This window comes from Bos indicus, chromosome 5, assembly GCF_029378745.1.
Source record: "Bos indicus isolate NIAB-ARS_2022 breed Sahiwal x Tharparkar chromosome 5, NIAB-ARS_B.indTharparkar_mat_pri_1.0, whole genome shotgun sequence".
Classification (NCBI taxonomy): Eukaryota; Metazoa; Chordata; class Mammalia; order Artiodactyla; family Bovidae; genus Bos; species Bos indicus.
In genome coordinates this window covers 73,989,635-74,002,151 of record NC_091764.1, presented here as the reverse complement: position 1 = coordinate 74,002,151, position 12,517 = coordinate 73,989,635, and the positions used below count along the sequence as shown (strand labels likewise).

The 12,517-nt window shown below is 39.6% G+C and overlaps 1 protein-coding gene across 24 annotated transcripts in view; it reads left to right on the top strand.

Moving 5' to 3' along the window:
- RBFOX2 (RNA binding fox-1 homolog 2) overlaps positions 1–12,517 on the top strand; it is a 293,466-nt gene that overhangs the window by 241,123 nt on the left and 39,826 nt on the right. For 17 of the 24 annotated variants that reach the window (XR_011566691.1, XR_011566693.1, XR_011566692.1 and 14 more), the window contains one exon: positions 11,526–11,672. Coding sequence is in view for 21 of the 24 variants with exons in the window: in XM_070789688.1 (XP_070645789.1) it covers positions 11,526–11,672 (147 nt within the window). In the remaining 3 variants the exon portion in view is untranslated. The remainder of the gene's footprint in view (positions 1–11,525; positions 11,673–12,517) is intronic. The other 7 variants (XM_070789689.1, XM_070789690.1, XM_070789693.1 and 4 more) reach the window with 1 other exon arrangement.

Sequence of the window (12,517 nt, the reverse complement as noted above, 5' to 3'; positions counted from 1 at the left end):
AAAAATGACAGAATGATCTCAGTTTGTTTGCATTCAACATCGCAGTAATCCAAGTCTGTGCCCCAACCACTGCTGCCAAAGAAGCTGAAGTTGACCGGTTCTATGAAGACCTACAAGACCTTTTAGAACTAACACCAAAAATAATGTCTTTTTCATCATAGGGGATTGGAATGAAAAAGTAGAAAGTCAAGAGATGCCCAGAAAAACAAGGACTTGGCCTTGGAGTACAAAATGAAGCAGGTCAAAGGCTAACAGGGTTTTGTCAAGAGAATATGCTGGTTATTTAACTTGTTAAGAGAACACCCTGCTTATTTAACTTAAATGCAGAGTACATCATGAGAAATGCCAGACTGGATGAAGCACAAGCTGGAATCAAGATTGCTGGGAGAAATATCAGTAACCTCAGATATGCAGATGACACCACACTTAGGCAGAAAGCGAAGAAGAACTAAAGAGCCTCTGATGAAAGTGAAAGAGGAGAGTGGGAAAGTTGGCTTAAAGCTCAACATTCAGAAAACTAAGATGGCATCCAGTCCCATCACTTCATGGTAAATAGATAGGGAAACAATGGAAACAGTGACAGACTTTTTATTTTGGGGGGCTCCAAAATCTTTAATTTCATGGTGACTGCAGCCATGAAATTAAAAGACGCTTACTCCTTGGAAGGAAAGTTATGACCAACCTAGACAGCATATTAAAAAAGCAGAGACACTACTTTGCCAATAAAGGTCCGTCTAGCCAAAGCTATGGTTTTTCCAGTGGTCCTGTATGGATGTGAGAGTTGGACTATAAAGAAAGCTGAGCACAGAAGAATTGATGCTTTTGAACTGTGATGTTGGAGAAGACTCTTGAGAGTCCCTTGAACAGCAAGGAGATCCAACCAGTCCATCTTAAAGGAAATTAGTCCTGAATATTCACTGGAAGGTCTGATGCTGAAGCTGAAACTCCAGTACTTTGGCTACCTGATGCGAAGAACTGATTCATTGGGAAAGACCCTGATACTGGGAAAGATTGAAGGTGGGAGGAGAAGGGGACGCCAGAGGTTGAGGTTGGATGGCATCATCTATTCAATGGACTTGAGTTTGAGTAAACTCTGGGAGAGAGTGCAGAACAGGGAAGCTTGATGTGCTGCGTCCGTGGGGTCTCAAAGAGTCAGACATGACTTAGCCACTGAACAGCAACAATAATCATTAAACCAACAAAACATTGTTTGCCGTGTTCTAATATTTTGTAGGGTTTAGAATCTGACAAACCAAAAATCTATTTTTCTTTTTTAAAAAATTCTGTTTTGAAATAATTTTAGACTTAAAGTTGTAAAAACAGTACGGAAAGTTTCTGCATACTGTTCACCTAACTTCCCCTGATATCTTCCATAGGTACAGTACAGTTTTCAAAATCATACAATAAGAAACATTGGTACAATATTTTTAGGTAAAATATAGATCTTATTTAATCACCAGTTTTCTGTTCTGAATCCAGTCCGGGATCCCACATTGCAGTAAGTTGTCATGTCTCCTTATCCCACAGTATTTTGTTTTTAAAGATTTTTTTTTTATGTGAACCTTTTTAAAGTCTTTGTTGAATTTGTTACAATATTGTTTCTGTTTTATGTTTTGGTTTTGGCCAGGAGGCTTGAGGGATCTTAGCTCCCCTACCAGGGATCACACTTGCATCCCATTCATTAGAAGGCGAAATCTTAACCACTGAACCACCAGGGAAGTGCCATCTCAAAATGTTTTAATCATCCTCAGCTTATATCTGAAGTAGTTCTTAGTTCTTTGGTGTAAAGAACAGAGAAAGGAAAATATCTTGTGTTTATAGATTTGCTATTAGCTGATAACAGTGTCTCGTCTCTGAGGCCTTCATTCTGCCTCAGCCTTTCATTGGAGAAGGGCTGTAATAAGGCTCTTCCTTTTTGAAATACTAAGATTATTTTCTAAAGCAATCCATGTTTCCCAAAGTATTGTATAGGAGTCAGCTCAAAGCAAATATAGGCTGTGTTGCCCTATTTTGCTGCCTTCAATAAAATATGTACATACCATATTACAAGATTTTATTAAAAACACTTATTAATTTCAGGTTACTTTTGAATACATCCATCTAATTGCTTCTTCCAAAACTGCCGTAAATGGTGTTTGTGTCTGTGTTTTCAGAAATATAAAAACTAAGAACAGGAGAATTAATAATTTTGGAAGCTAGAAAGCAGATGGCCAATTAGCAACTAACTGAACAAGCCCAAGATGAATTTATCACTAGGCCAGTAGTGGGGGAAAGTTGACAAGTGATTCAGTTTATACTACAAAAATTTGAGTTTCAGAAATATGACTCTAGTTAGAAGAATTGGAAAACTCTTCTCTGGAAAACCTAACTCAGGAGGAAAGACCTAAAGATGTACAAATCAAGGGGTTTCTCAAAAAATTGCTTACCTAACTGAACCTAGAATGAAGCACAAAGTCATCAAGCCCCTCCATCCCACCTACTCAGAACTTCTAATTAGTTTATTAACTACCTTTCTTCCTTCAGCTCTTAATTATAAACAAGACAGCCAAAGATTACTAGATACATGGGGAAAACCTCACCATGGAAGACAGCAAATAAAAACAAAAAAGAAAAATTTGGAAGAAAAAGAATCCCCTTTCTCCTCAAAAACCATCAAAACAATAATTGATATCCTCAGAGAAATAAGGGAAGATATGCATTCACTAAACAAGAATGAAATGCTAGTTTAAAAGGGGTGGGGGACTTCCCTGGCAGCCCAGTGGTTAAGATTCCCAGTGCAGGGGCCCTGGTTCAGTCCCCACCAGGAAGCTGGATCCCACGTACTGCAGCTGAGTGTGTGCATCCCAGCTACAGAGTCCACACTCTAGAGCCTGCACACCTCAACAAAGACCCAATAAATAAATATAATTTTAAAAAGGAAGTTGGGGAATGGGAGATTCAGAGAAGAGGAACATGCCCTTGAAATTAAAAGCATGGTAACAAAATAAAGAAACTTTTTGGAGCTTTGAAAGATGAGATAGAAGATATAGAAGTCTCTGGTCTCTTATCCACAATTCTAAAATCTGTAAAGTCCTGAAAATCAAAAAAAGATTACAGTAAAGCACACAACTTTATGTACAGTCTTTATCACATTTATGTGAATATGGTTACATTTTGCTACGGAAATACCACTGCCTCATGTCTCATTGATAATGTTATATATGGGTTTAAATCATTATTGCCTTTCTAAAAATTCTGAATTCTGATATACATATGGACTCAAAGTTTTCAGATGAGGGATTAAGGACCTGTATCCCAGAAAATAGAGCCAAAGACAGAGATGGAAAAATACAAGAAATAAGAAAATTGGAGGATCAGTTCAGAAGATCCAATGTCTAATAATACAGGTTTCAAAAAGACAAAATGATGTAGAGTGGGAATCATCAGCAAAGTAATTCAAAAAAAGGTCCAGGACTGAGAGATCTTAATTTCCACCTTAAAAGAGACCTCAGAAAAATAGACTGAAATAAACCCACATTAAGGCATATCACAGTGAAATTTTAAGAGCACTGGATATATTTGGTTAGTATACAAACCAGAGAGGGAGAGTAGGAAAAGTCACAGTCAAGGAGAGAGTCACAGTGTCCAGATTTCTCAACATCAGCACTGGAAGCTGGGCTGCAGTTGAGAGTTACCTTCAGAGTTCTGAAGGAGGGTGGACTTTCCTGGTGTTCCAGGGGTTAAGAATCTGCCTGCCATTGCAGGGAACACAGGTTCTATCCCTCGTCTGGAGGTTCCACGTTCCTCGGGGCCACTAAGCCCGAGCACCACAACTACTGAAGCCCACACACCCTGGAGCTCATGCTCCACAAGAGAAGCCACCAGTGAGAAGCCAAAACCACAGCCAGAGAAACCCCATGCACAGCAACGAAGACCTAGCATAGCCAAAAATAAATTAATTATTTAACATTTTTTTAACTTATTTAAAAAGTTCCAAAGGATTTTTTTTTTCCTACCTAGAATTCTGTATTCAAACTGTCATTAAACTGGGATGGTTCGGACATGAATCAGATTCTCAAGAAACTTTGCTAAATTGAATGTCCTCTTTTCTTTTTCTTCCCCTTCATCCTCACAGAGGTGGAAATAAGAAATGAAGACATTATAAAAATTGAAGAAAATAGATAATCCATAAATCAAAATATTATTCCTGAATTAATCAAGAGATTCCTTAGTATCTCAGATTATATAGTATGTGATCAGTTCAGTTCAGTTCAGTTGCTCAGTCGTGTCTGACTCTTTGCAACCCCATGAACTGTAGCACACCAGGCCTCCCTGTCCATCACCAACTCCCAGAGTTAAACCAAACTCATGTCCATTAAGTCAGTGATGCCATCCAACCAGCCATCTCATCCTCTGTCATCCCCTTCTCCTCTTGCCCTCAATCTTTCCCAGCATCAGGGTCTTTTCAAATGAGTCAGCTCTTCATATCAGGTGGCCAAAGTACTAGAGTTTAAGCTTCAACATCAGTCCTTCCAATGAACACCCAGAACTGATCTCCTTTAGGATGGACTGGTTGATCTCCTTGCAGTCCAAGGGACTCTCAAGAGTCTTCTCCAACACCACAGTTCAAAAGCAGACTTAGAAAGTCCTACTTCATCTTGTATTCTCCAGGGTTCTTTCTCAGTCCATAATAGAACATTTGTTCACAATGTATAAATAGTTACAATATATTTCAATTGTTTCATAGGCGAGTCAGAAAGGTAAATCCATTTTCTAGTTATAAGAATTTTTAAAGTTTATTTAAAACTTTTTTAGTCCTCATTTCTTGAATGAGGTTTTAAAAATCTGATTTGTTCTTCAGTGTCAGGTGCCCTTGGCTTGCCCTCAAGTAGAGTGGCCCTTGCTGGGGAGGAGGCCAGGATGTCTGGAGAGTGGATATATAGGCTTTTAGTCACATGATGACATCCATCAGGACCACTGTCAGGCCTCACTGTAAACAGTCCACGGACTCCAGCCTTTTCCATTGCATCCTCTGCCCTGTGAATCAATTAGATCAGAAAACAGAAGGGAGAAACAGAACCTTGGAAGATTATTTATATAGTTAGTAAAGTTGCTCAGAAGCTAATAATAGAAAATAAAGCAAAACAGCACTGCATTGACTGAGATTTTTCTCAGAACGGTTTAACTGTTCACTTTTTATAAAGATACAGCTTTAAAACTTTACTTTTGCTCTGATTTGTGTATTTCAACAATTAGTAATCTATAGCGAAGTAAACTTAAAGTTGAGAATGACAAATGGGAAGTATCTCATTTAACTATATTCAATGTATATTTCACTTTTCTATTTCCACTATGTACAGAAATCTTTTCAGCCCCCTTGAGTGTCAGTTTAGTAGTTCTCTGACTTTTTTCCTTCATAAATGTCAGTGTGCCTTTGCTTGTTTCTTTCCTTCCCTTCATGGTCTGACCTGCTCCTGTTCCCTCAAGTCACATCACCTCTTGAATAGCTTTCCCTGGCCCATAACCTCATGCCTGCCTCCACTCCAGGAGAAACCTTGCTCCTTCAAGTGGGGTTCCTGAGAAAGTGGAGCATGTTCTCCAATCTAATGAGAAAAAAAGTGAGCGTGGGTGCAGTGCTAAAAAGGGTGGTTTAGCATATGAAATTGGACTGCCTAGTTTTGACTTCCTACACTGCTACTTAATCTGTGACCTTGGGCAATAAATTTAACTTCACCATGCCTCAGTTTCTGTCAGTTGGAGGACAGTAATAGTACTTGATGGGCTTCCTAGGTGGCTCAGTGGTAAAGAATCTGCCTGCCAATGTAGATCGACCCCTGGGTTGGGAAGATCCCCTGGAGAAGGAAATGGCTACCCACTCCAGTATTCTTGTCTGGGAAATCCCGTGGACAGAGGAGACTTGTGGGCCGCAGTCCATGGGGTCTGGAAAGAGTCAGACACAACTCAGCAACTAAACACCACCACCAGTACCTGCCTGATTGACTGCTGTGAGATTTGAAGAAAATAATACATGTGAAGCACAGTATAATGTAGTGATTAGGAACATCAGGCTGCTTGTATTCAAGTCCTTGCTCCATTACTTAGACTTTCTATTCCTCAGACTCATCAAGGTGGTTGCTAATATCTTAGCCAAAAAGTATCTCTTTGCTGTTTTTTTTTTAAATAACTATTGTTTTACAGGGAATTCTCATTTTTCAACAAAATTCAAAAATATAGAAGTGGAGAGAAGAAACGATCTGAGGCTGAAAGAGAAGAAAGCAAGTGAAAGCCACAGTAGGATGCCATACCTCCCACCCGAATAGTTACAATGAGGCAAAGTTACTAAGAACAGCTAGAAGTGGCATACACCATTGATGGAGTGGAAGTTAATGCAGCCACTTTGCAAAACTGACAGTAACTTTGAAGGCTGAATTGAGATATATCCTTGACCTAGCAAATCCAATCTTAGATATCTTCATCCAACAGAAGTGCCTGCTCCTATGCATGCAAAGACGTATAATAAGACTATTTATAGGAACATTATCCATAATAGCTAAAAACTGGAAGCCACTCAGATACAAATTCTGTATGTTTATAAAATGTACAACAGTGCATGTGTTACAATGTGTAAAAGAAGCCAGACACAAAAAAGCACATACAGTGTCATTCCTTTTTTTTTTTTTTAACTTTATTTTGTAAGATCAAAAACAACAGAACTAATTTCTGGAGTTAGAAGTCAGAATAGTGGTGATCCTTTGGCAGGGGAGTGGGGACTAGAGTGGGGCCCTTGGGTGCTTCTGGAGTTCTGTGGCTTGACCTAATTTGATGGTTCAGCTCAGTTCAGTCTCTCAGTTATGTCCAACTCTTTGCAACCCCATGGACTGCAGCACACCAGGCCTCCCTGTCCATCACCAACTCCCGGAGTTTACCCAAACTCATGTCCATTGAGTCGGTGATGCCATCCAGCCATCTCATCCTCTGTCGTCCCCTTCTCCTCCTGCCCCCAATCCCTCCCAGCATCAGAGTCTTTTCCAATGAGTCAACTCTTTGCATGAGGTGGCCAAAGTACTGGAGTTTCAGCTTTAGCATCAGTCCTTCCAAGAAATCCCAGGGCTGATCTCCTTTAGGATGGACTGGTTGGATCTCCTTGCAGTCCAAAGGACTCTCAAGAGTCTTCTCCAACACCACAGTTCAAAAGCATCAATTCTTCAGCACTCAACTTTCTTTACAGTCCAACTCTCTCATCCAAACATGACCACTGGAAAAACCATAGCCTTGAATATCGACGGACCTTTGTTGGCAAAGTAATATCTCTGCTTTTCAATATACTATCTAGGTTGGTCATAACTTTCCTTCCAAGGAGTAAGCGTCTTTTAATTTCATGGCTGCAGTCACCATCTGCAGTGATTTTGGAGCCCCAAAAAATTAAGTCTGACACTGTTTCCCCATCTATTTGCCCTGAAGTGATGGGACCAGATGCTGTGATCTTTGTTTTCTGAATGTTGAGCTTTAAGCCAACTTTTTCACTCTCCTCTTTCACTTTCATCAAGAGGCTCTTTAGTTCCTCTTTGCTTTCTGCTATGAGGGTGGTATCTATCTGCATTCCTGAGGTTATTGATATTTCTCCCAGCAGTCTTGATTCCAGCTTGTGCTTCTTCCAGCCCATTAAATAAGCAGGGTGACAGTATATAGCCTTGACGTACTCCTTTTCCTGTTTGGAACTAGTCTGTTGTTCCATGTCCAGTTCTAACTGTTGCTTCCTGACCTGCATACAGGTTTCTCAAGAGGCAGGTCAGGTGATCTGGTATTCCCATCTCTTTCAGAATTTTCCACAGTTTCTTGTGATCCACACAGTCAAAGGCTTTGGCATAGTCAATAAAGCAGAAATAGATGCTTTTCTGGAGCTCTCTTGCTTTTTTGGTGATCCAGCGGATGTTAGCAGTTTGACCTCTGGTTCCTCTGCTTTTTCTAAAATCTGCTTGAACATCTGGAATTTCATAATTCACATATTGCTGAAACCTGGCTTGGAGAATTTTAAGCATTACTTTGCTAGCGTATGAGATGAGTGCAATTGTGCAGTAGTTTGAGCATTTTTGGGGATTGGAATGAAAACTAACCTTTTCCAGTCCTGTGGCCATTGCTGAGTTTCCCAAATTTGCTGCCATATTCAGTGCAGCACTTTCACAGCATCATCTTTCAGGATTTGAAATAGCTCAACTGGAATTCCATCACCTCCACTAGCTTTGTTTGCAGTGATGCTGTTACATGAGTGTATTTTCTTTGTGAAAACCCATGCAGCTGTATGCTTATGGTTTATGTATTTGTAGCTAGATATGTTAAACTTTCATTTGTAAATGTATTTGAAATCAGATGGCTTAAGAATTTTGGAAATAATAATGGGTTTACTTTTTCTACTTGCCACGTTTTCTGAGAATTAAAGATTTCATACCTTTGAATAATGTTAGGTGCTTACCACAAGGCTGGAAAATTAACCAATCTGGCTTCTTGTTCATAAGTTGTATCTTCAGGACTGTTAAAAAAAAAAATTGTCAAGAACAACAAATAAGTACCTCAGGCAACATACTTGGAAGTAATGATTAGTTTTCATTTATCCCACCACCTTACATACTCTTTTACAGACCACATGGACTGCGTATATAAATTATAGAACTGTGGTTTGAAGTGAGAATCAGCCTTTTTTTACTTTGCTCAGAGTCATTCACCTGCAGTTCAGATCTGGTGGACTGGCTAAAGAAAGAGTTTTATGTGATCCAGCTGTGAGATGTGAGAGGCAAGTTGGCAGATGCTCAAATGAGCCTCAGTTGTAATTGATGCTTGTGCTAGTTGCTTTGGCATCCATGATGATGTTTTAGTAACTAAGTGAGTTTCATCTTTGAGTGGAGCGTGTTTTGTTTAGTCTGCACTGTGCCCAGATTGAGGACTAAAAACCTTGTACTTTGGCAGAACATGGCTTTGTATACAGCTCTTCCCTTTTCTGCTATTTTTGTACCATGTGAATCATGGCACAGTGAAGCCATCTGCAAGGCCTGAATAGGAGATAAAAGCTGCCATCCCTTAGATTGACACTTGAAAAGCTGGTGTTCATTTGGAGTACATTCCTGATTATCCTTTATAAAGTCTCAAACTTCAAGATGGTTGCAAACATCTCTGAGCCAGCAGTAACATCTCTGGTTAGTTTCTTTTAGCTGAACACTAGGTTAAAGTAGAGAAGGGGAATCCATTCCGTGTCACCCAGAATCTGCTGGAGTTTCTCAGTGCTCTTTCAATTGAGGTAATAAGAACAGCAAATTCCTCTCCTGTTTTAAAATATATGTTGACTAAATTATCTCAGCGAGCCATCCAGTTTGGCATGCACTTCATAGGGAATAGTAAAAACATAAGGTTCTTGAATTGTCAGATTAATACTTCAGAGTAAATGTTATTTGAATGCCTGAAGTATATCACACTGGTTAAATATTTGTCAAAAGTATTTCTCAGCATAGCATTTTTTTTTGAGGATTTATTGAAAAGGAATTAAATTAACACATGCCTACAAGCTGGAATCAAGATTGCCGGGAGAACTATCAGTAACCTCAGATATGCAGATGACACCACCCTTATGGCAGAAAGTGAAGAGGAACTGAAAAGCCTCTTGATGAAAATGAAAGTGGAGAGTGAAAAAGTTGGCTTAAAGCTCAACATTCAGAAAACTAAGATCATAGCATCTGGTCCCATCACTTCATGGGAAATAGATGGGGAAACAGTGTCACACTTTATTTTGGGGGGCTCCAGAATCACTGCAGATGGTCATTGCGGCCATGAAATTAAAAGACGTTTACTCCTTGGAAGAAAAGTTATGACCAACCTAGATAGCATATTCAAAAGCAGAGACATTACTTTGCCGGCAGAGGTCCGTCTAGTCAAGGGTGTGGTTTTTCCAGTAGTCATGTATGGATGTGAGAGTTGGACTGTGAAGAAAGCTGAGGGCCTAAGAATTGATGCTTTTGAACTGTGGTGTTGGAGAAGACTCTTGAGAGTCCCTTGGACTGCAAGGAGATCAAACCAATCCATCCTAAAGGAGATCAGTCCTGGGTGTTCATTGGAAGGACTGATGCTGAAGCTGAAACTCCAGTACTTTGGCCACCTCATGCAAAGAGTTGACTCATTGGAAAAGACTCTGATGCTGGGAGGGATTGGGGGCAGGAGGAGAAGGGGACGACAGAGGATGAGATGGCTGGATGGCATCACCGACTCAATGGACATGAGTTTGGGTAAACTCCGGGAGTTGGTGATGGACAGGGAGGCCTTGGTGTGCTGCGATTCATGGGGTCGCAAAGAGTTAGACACGACTGAGCAACTGAACTGAACTGAAGACATTAAAAGAGATTCAAGATTAAAAATGCACACCCATAACGAGTTTAGGATTGACATGTGCACACTGTTGTATTTAAAATGGATTACCATCAAGGACCTACTGTACAGGGCAGGGAACTCAACACAGTATTATGTAACAACCTAAATGGGAAAAGAATTTGGAGAATAGATACATGTATATATATAACTGAATTACTTTGCTGTACAACTGAAACTAACACAACATTGTTAATCATTGATTAACCCATAAAAAATTAAACAAAAATGCATACCCAGACTCACCTTGTTCTTTCACTGCTGATAGATACAAACCTAGCACATATTTGTGTGTAATAGATTCATCAGGGTCCCTTCAGGCCTTTCCCAACAGACTTTATAAATGCAGCTTTGCTCTGAGCTACAGAAGGAATGTTCCCTCTACTAAAATAGCAGTAAGTGCATAAATTGGGAAGTACAGATTGGTTGCATATTAAGAAGCTTCTTCAGTTTTCAAGAAGAACGGCCTTGGTCACTAGGTATCTCTTCTTAATAAATAATATTAGAGTACGTTGGTAACCTAGTAGCCATAAACTCTGAAACTACTAGAGGGAATGAAATATAAAAATATTCCCTTACGTCCTGAAATGATGAACCAGAAATGCTAGAATCTTCATAACAGACTCTTTATTTTCAAAATGTTGTTCAGTCATTCAGTCATGTCTGACTCTTCGACCCCATGGATTGCAGCATGCCAGGCTTCTCTGTCCTTCACCATCTCCCAGAGTTTGCTCAAACTCATGTCCATTGAGTCAGTGATGCAGAGTCTAGGAACAATGTACTCTTCTTATATCTTGTTCTCCTAATGTATTTTCATGTGATATTTCAAGTCATTTTGTTTTTCTTCTATCTCCCTTTTTACTAACATACTGTAAATATGCAAGAACCTAAATTTTTTGGTAGACTATAGCATTTTAAACACAGATAACATGTTTGTGTTTTGTTTTGTTTTGTTTGTTTTTTTCCCTCTTTGAAGGGGCAACAGTTATTTTTGCTTAAAGACACACTGGAAATGATCGGGATGGGAAAGGACCTTATTTTATAAGGTCAACAGACTTTATAAATGCAGCTTTGCATTTCAATTCCTGTGAAATAATTGTATTTATTTTTTCCTTAATGTTGTTTATTTCTTTGCTTAGCAGACAGAAGGAGGTGCACAGACAGACGGCCAGCAGTCACAGACACAAAGTAGTGAAAATTCAGAGAGTAAATCTACCCCTAAACGACTGCATGTCTCTAATATTCCTTTCCGCTTCCGGGACCCTGACCTCCGGCAGATGTTTGGGGTAAGTCTCTGAAGTCCTTTTATTGGCTTTTCAGTGAAAATGTAACCTGCTGATGTATAATTCGTCATTAGTATTGATAATTTCGGGTGAAACTGCAAATACACCGAGGATTGTAAGCTCAATCAGTATTTTCGTCAGCCTTTAGAAACATTCCCATCACCCGGCCTGTTCTGGACATTAGCCTTGCAATTCTCACATACGTAAGGTGACCACAGAACCAAGTTTGCCTGCGACTGAGGGATTTCCTGGGACATGAGACTTCAGGTGCTAAAATCAGGACCAGATAGTAATTCCTGCCTTTCAAAGGGCAATGAATTAAATGAAATAATATCTGTGATCTCAAATCGTGTATACGGGGTTAGTTTGCTACCTGACACGTTCTTCCAGCTCTTTACTTCCTCCCAAAATCACTCAAAAGTGAATGGCTGCTGAGAATCTTAATTTTTTTCTGGGCTAATGTGTTGTTGCCTGTTTTAATTTGATCAAACTCTTAACTTGAACTAGGAATAAGAAATGATTGGGGTTTTTTTTCCTGAATATTTGTGTGGTAGTCGAGTGCTTTGTCAGAAAAGCAGATACCCTTGTCTAAGTCTTGGCTGTGGCCACCTCAAGGTGACAAGACGCTGGAGCAGATTTCTATCACTTACAGATGACTTCCTGGAAGTGTTTTCTATACCAAATACAAGGCCAGGGTTGAGATTTAATGATATTCTTGAAGCACTGAAAGAGCTTTTTGACAGAAAATGGTAGCCGGCTGTTTTCCAGCTCTATAGAAAGAAGAGCAACAGAAAATATAAGGGGCAACATAAAAAATTTAGGTTACATTTAAGAAGAAACTTCCCAGG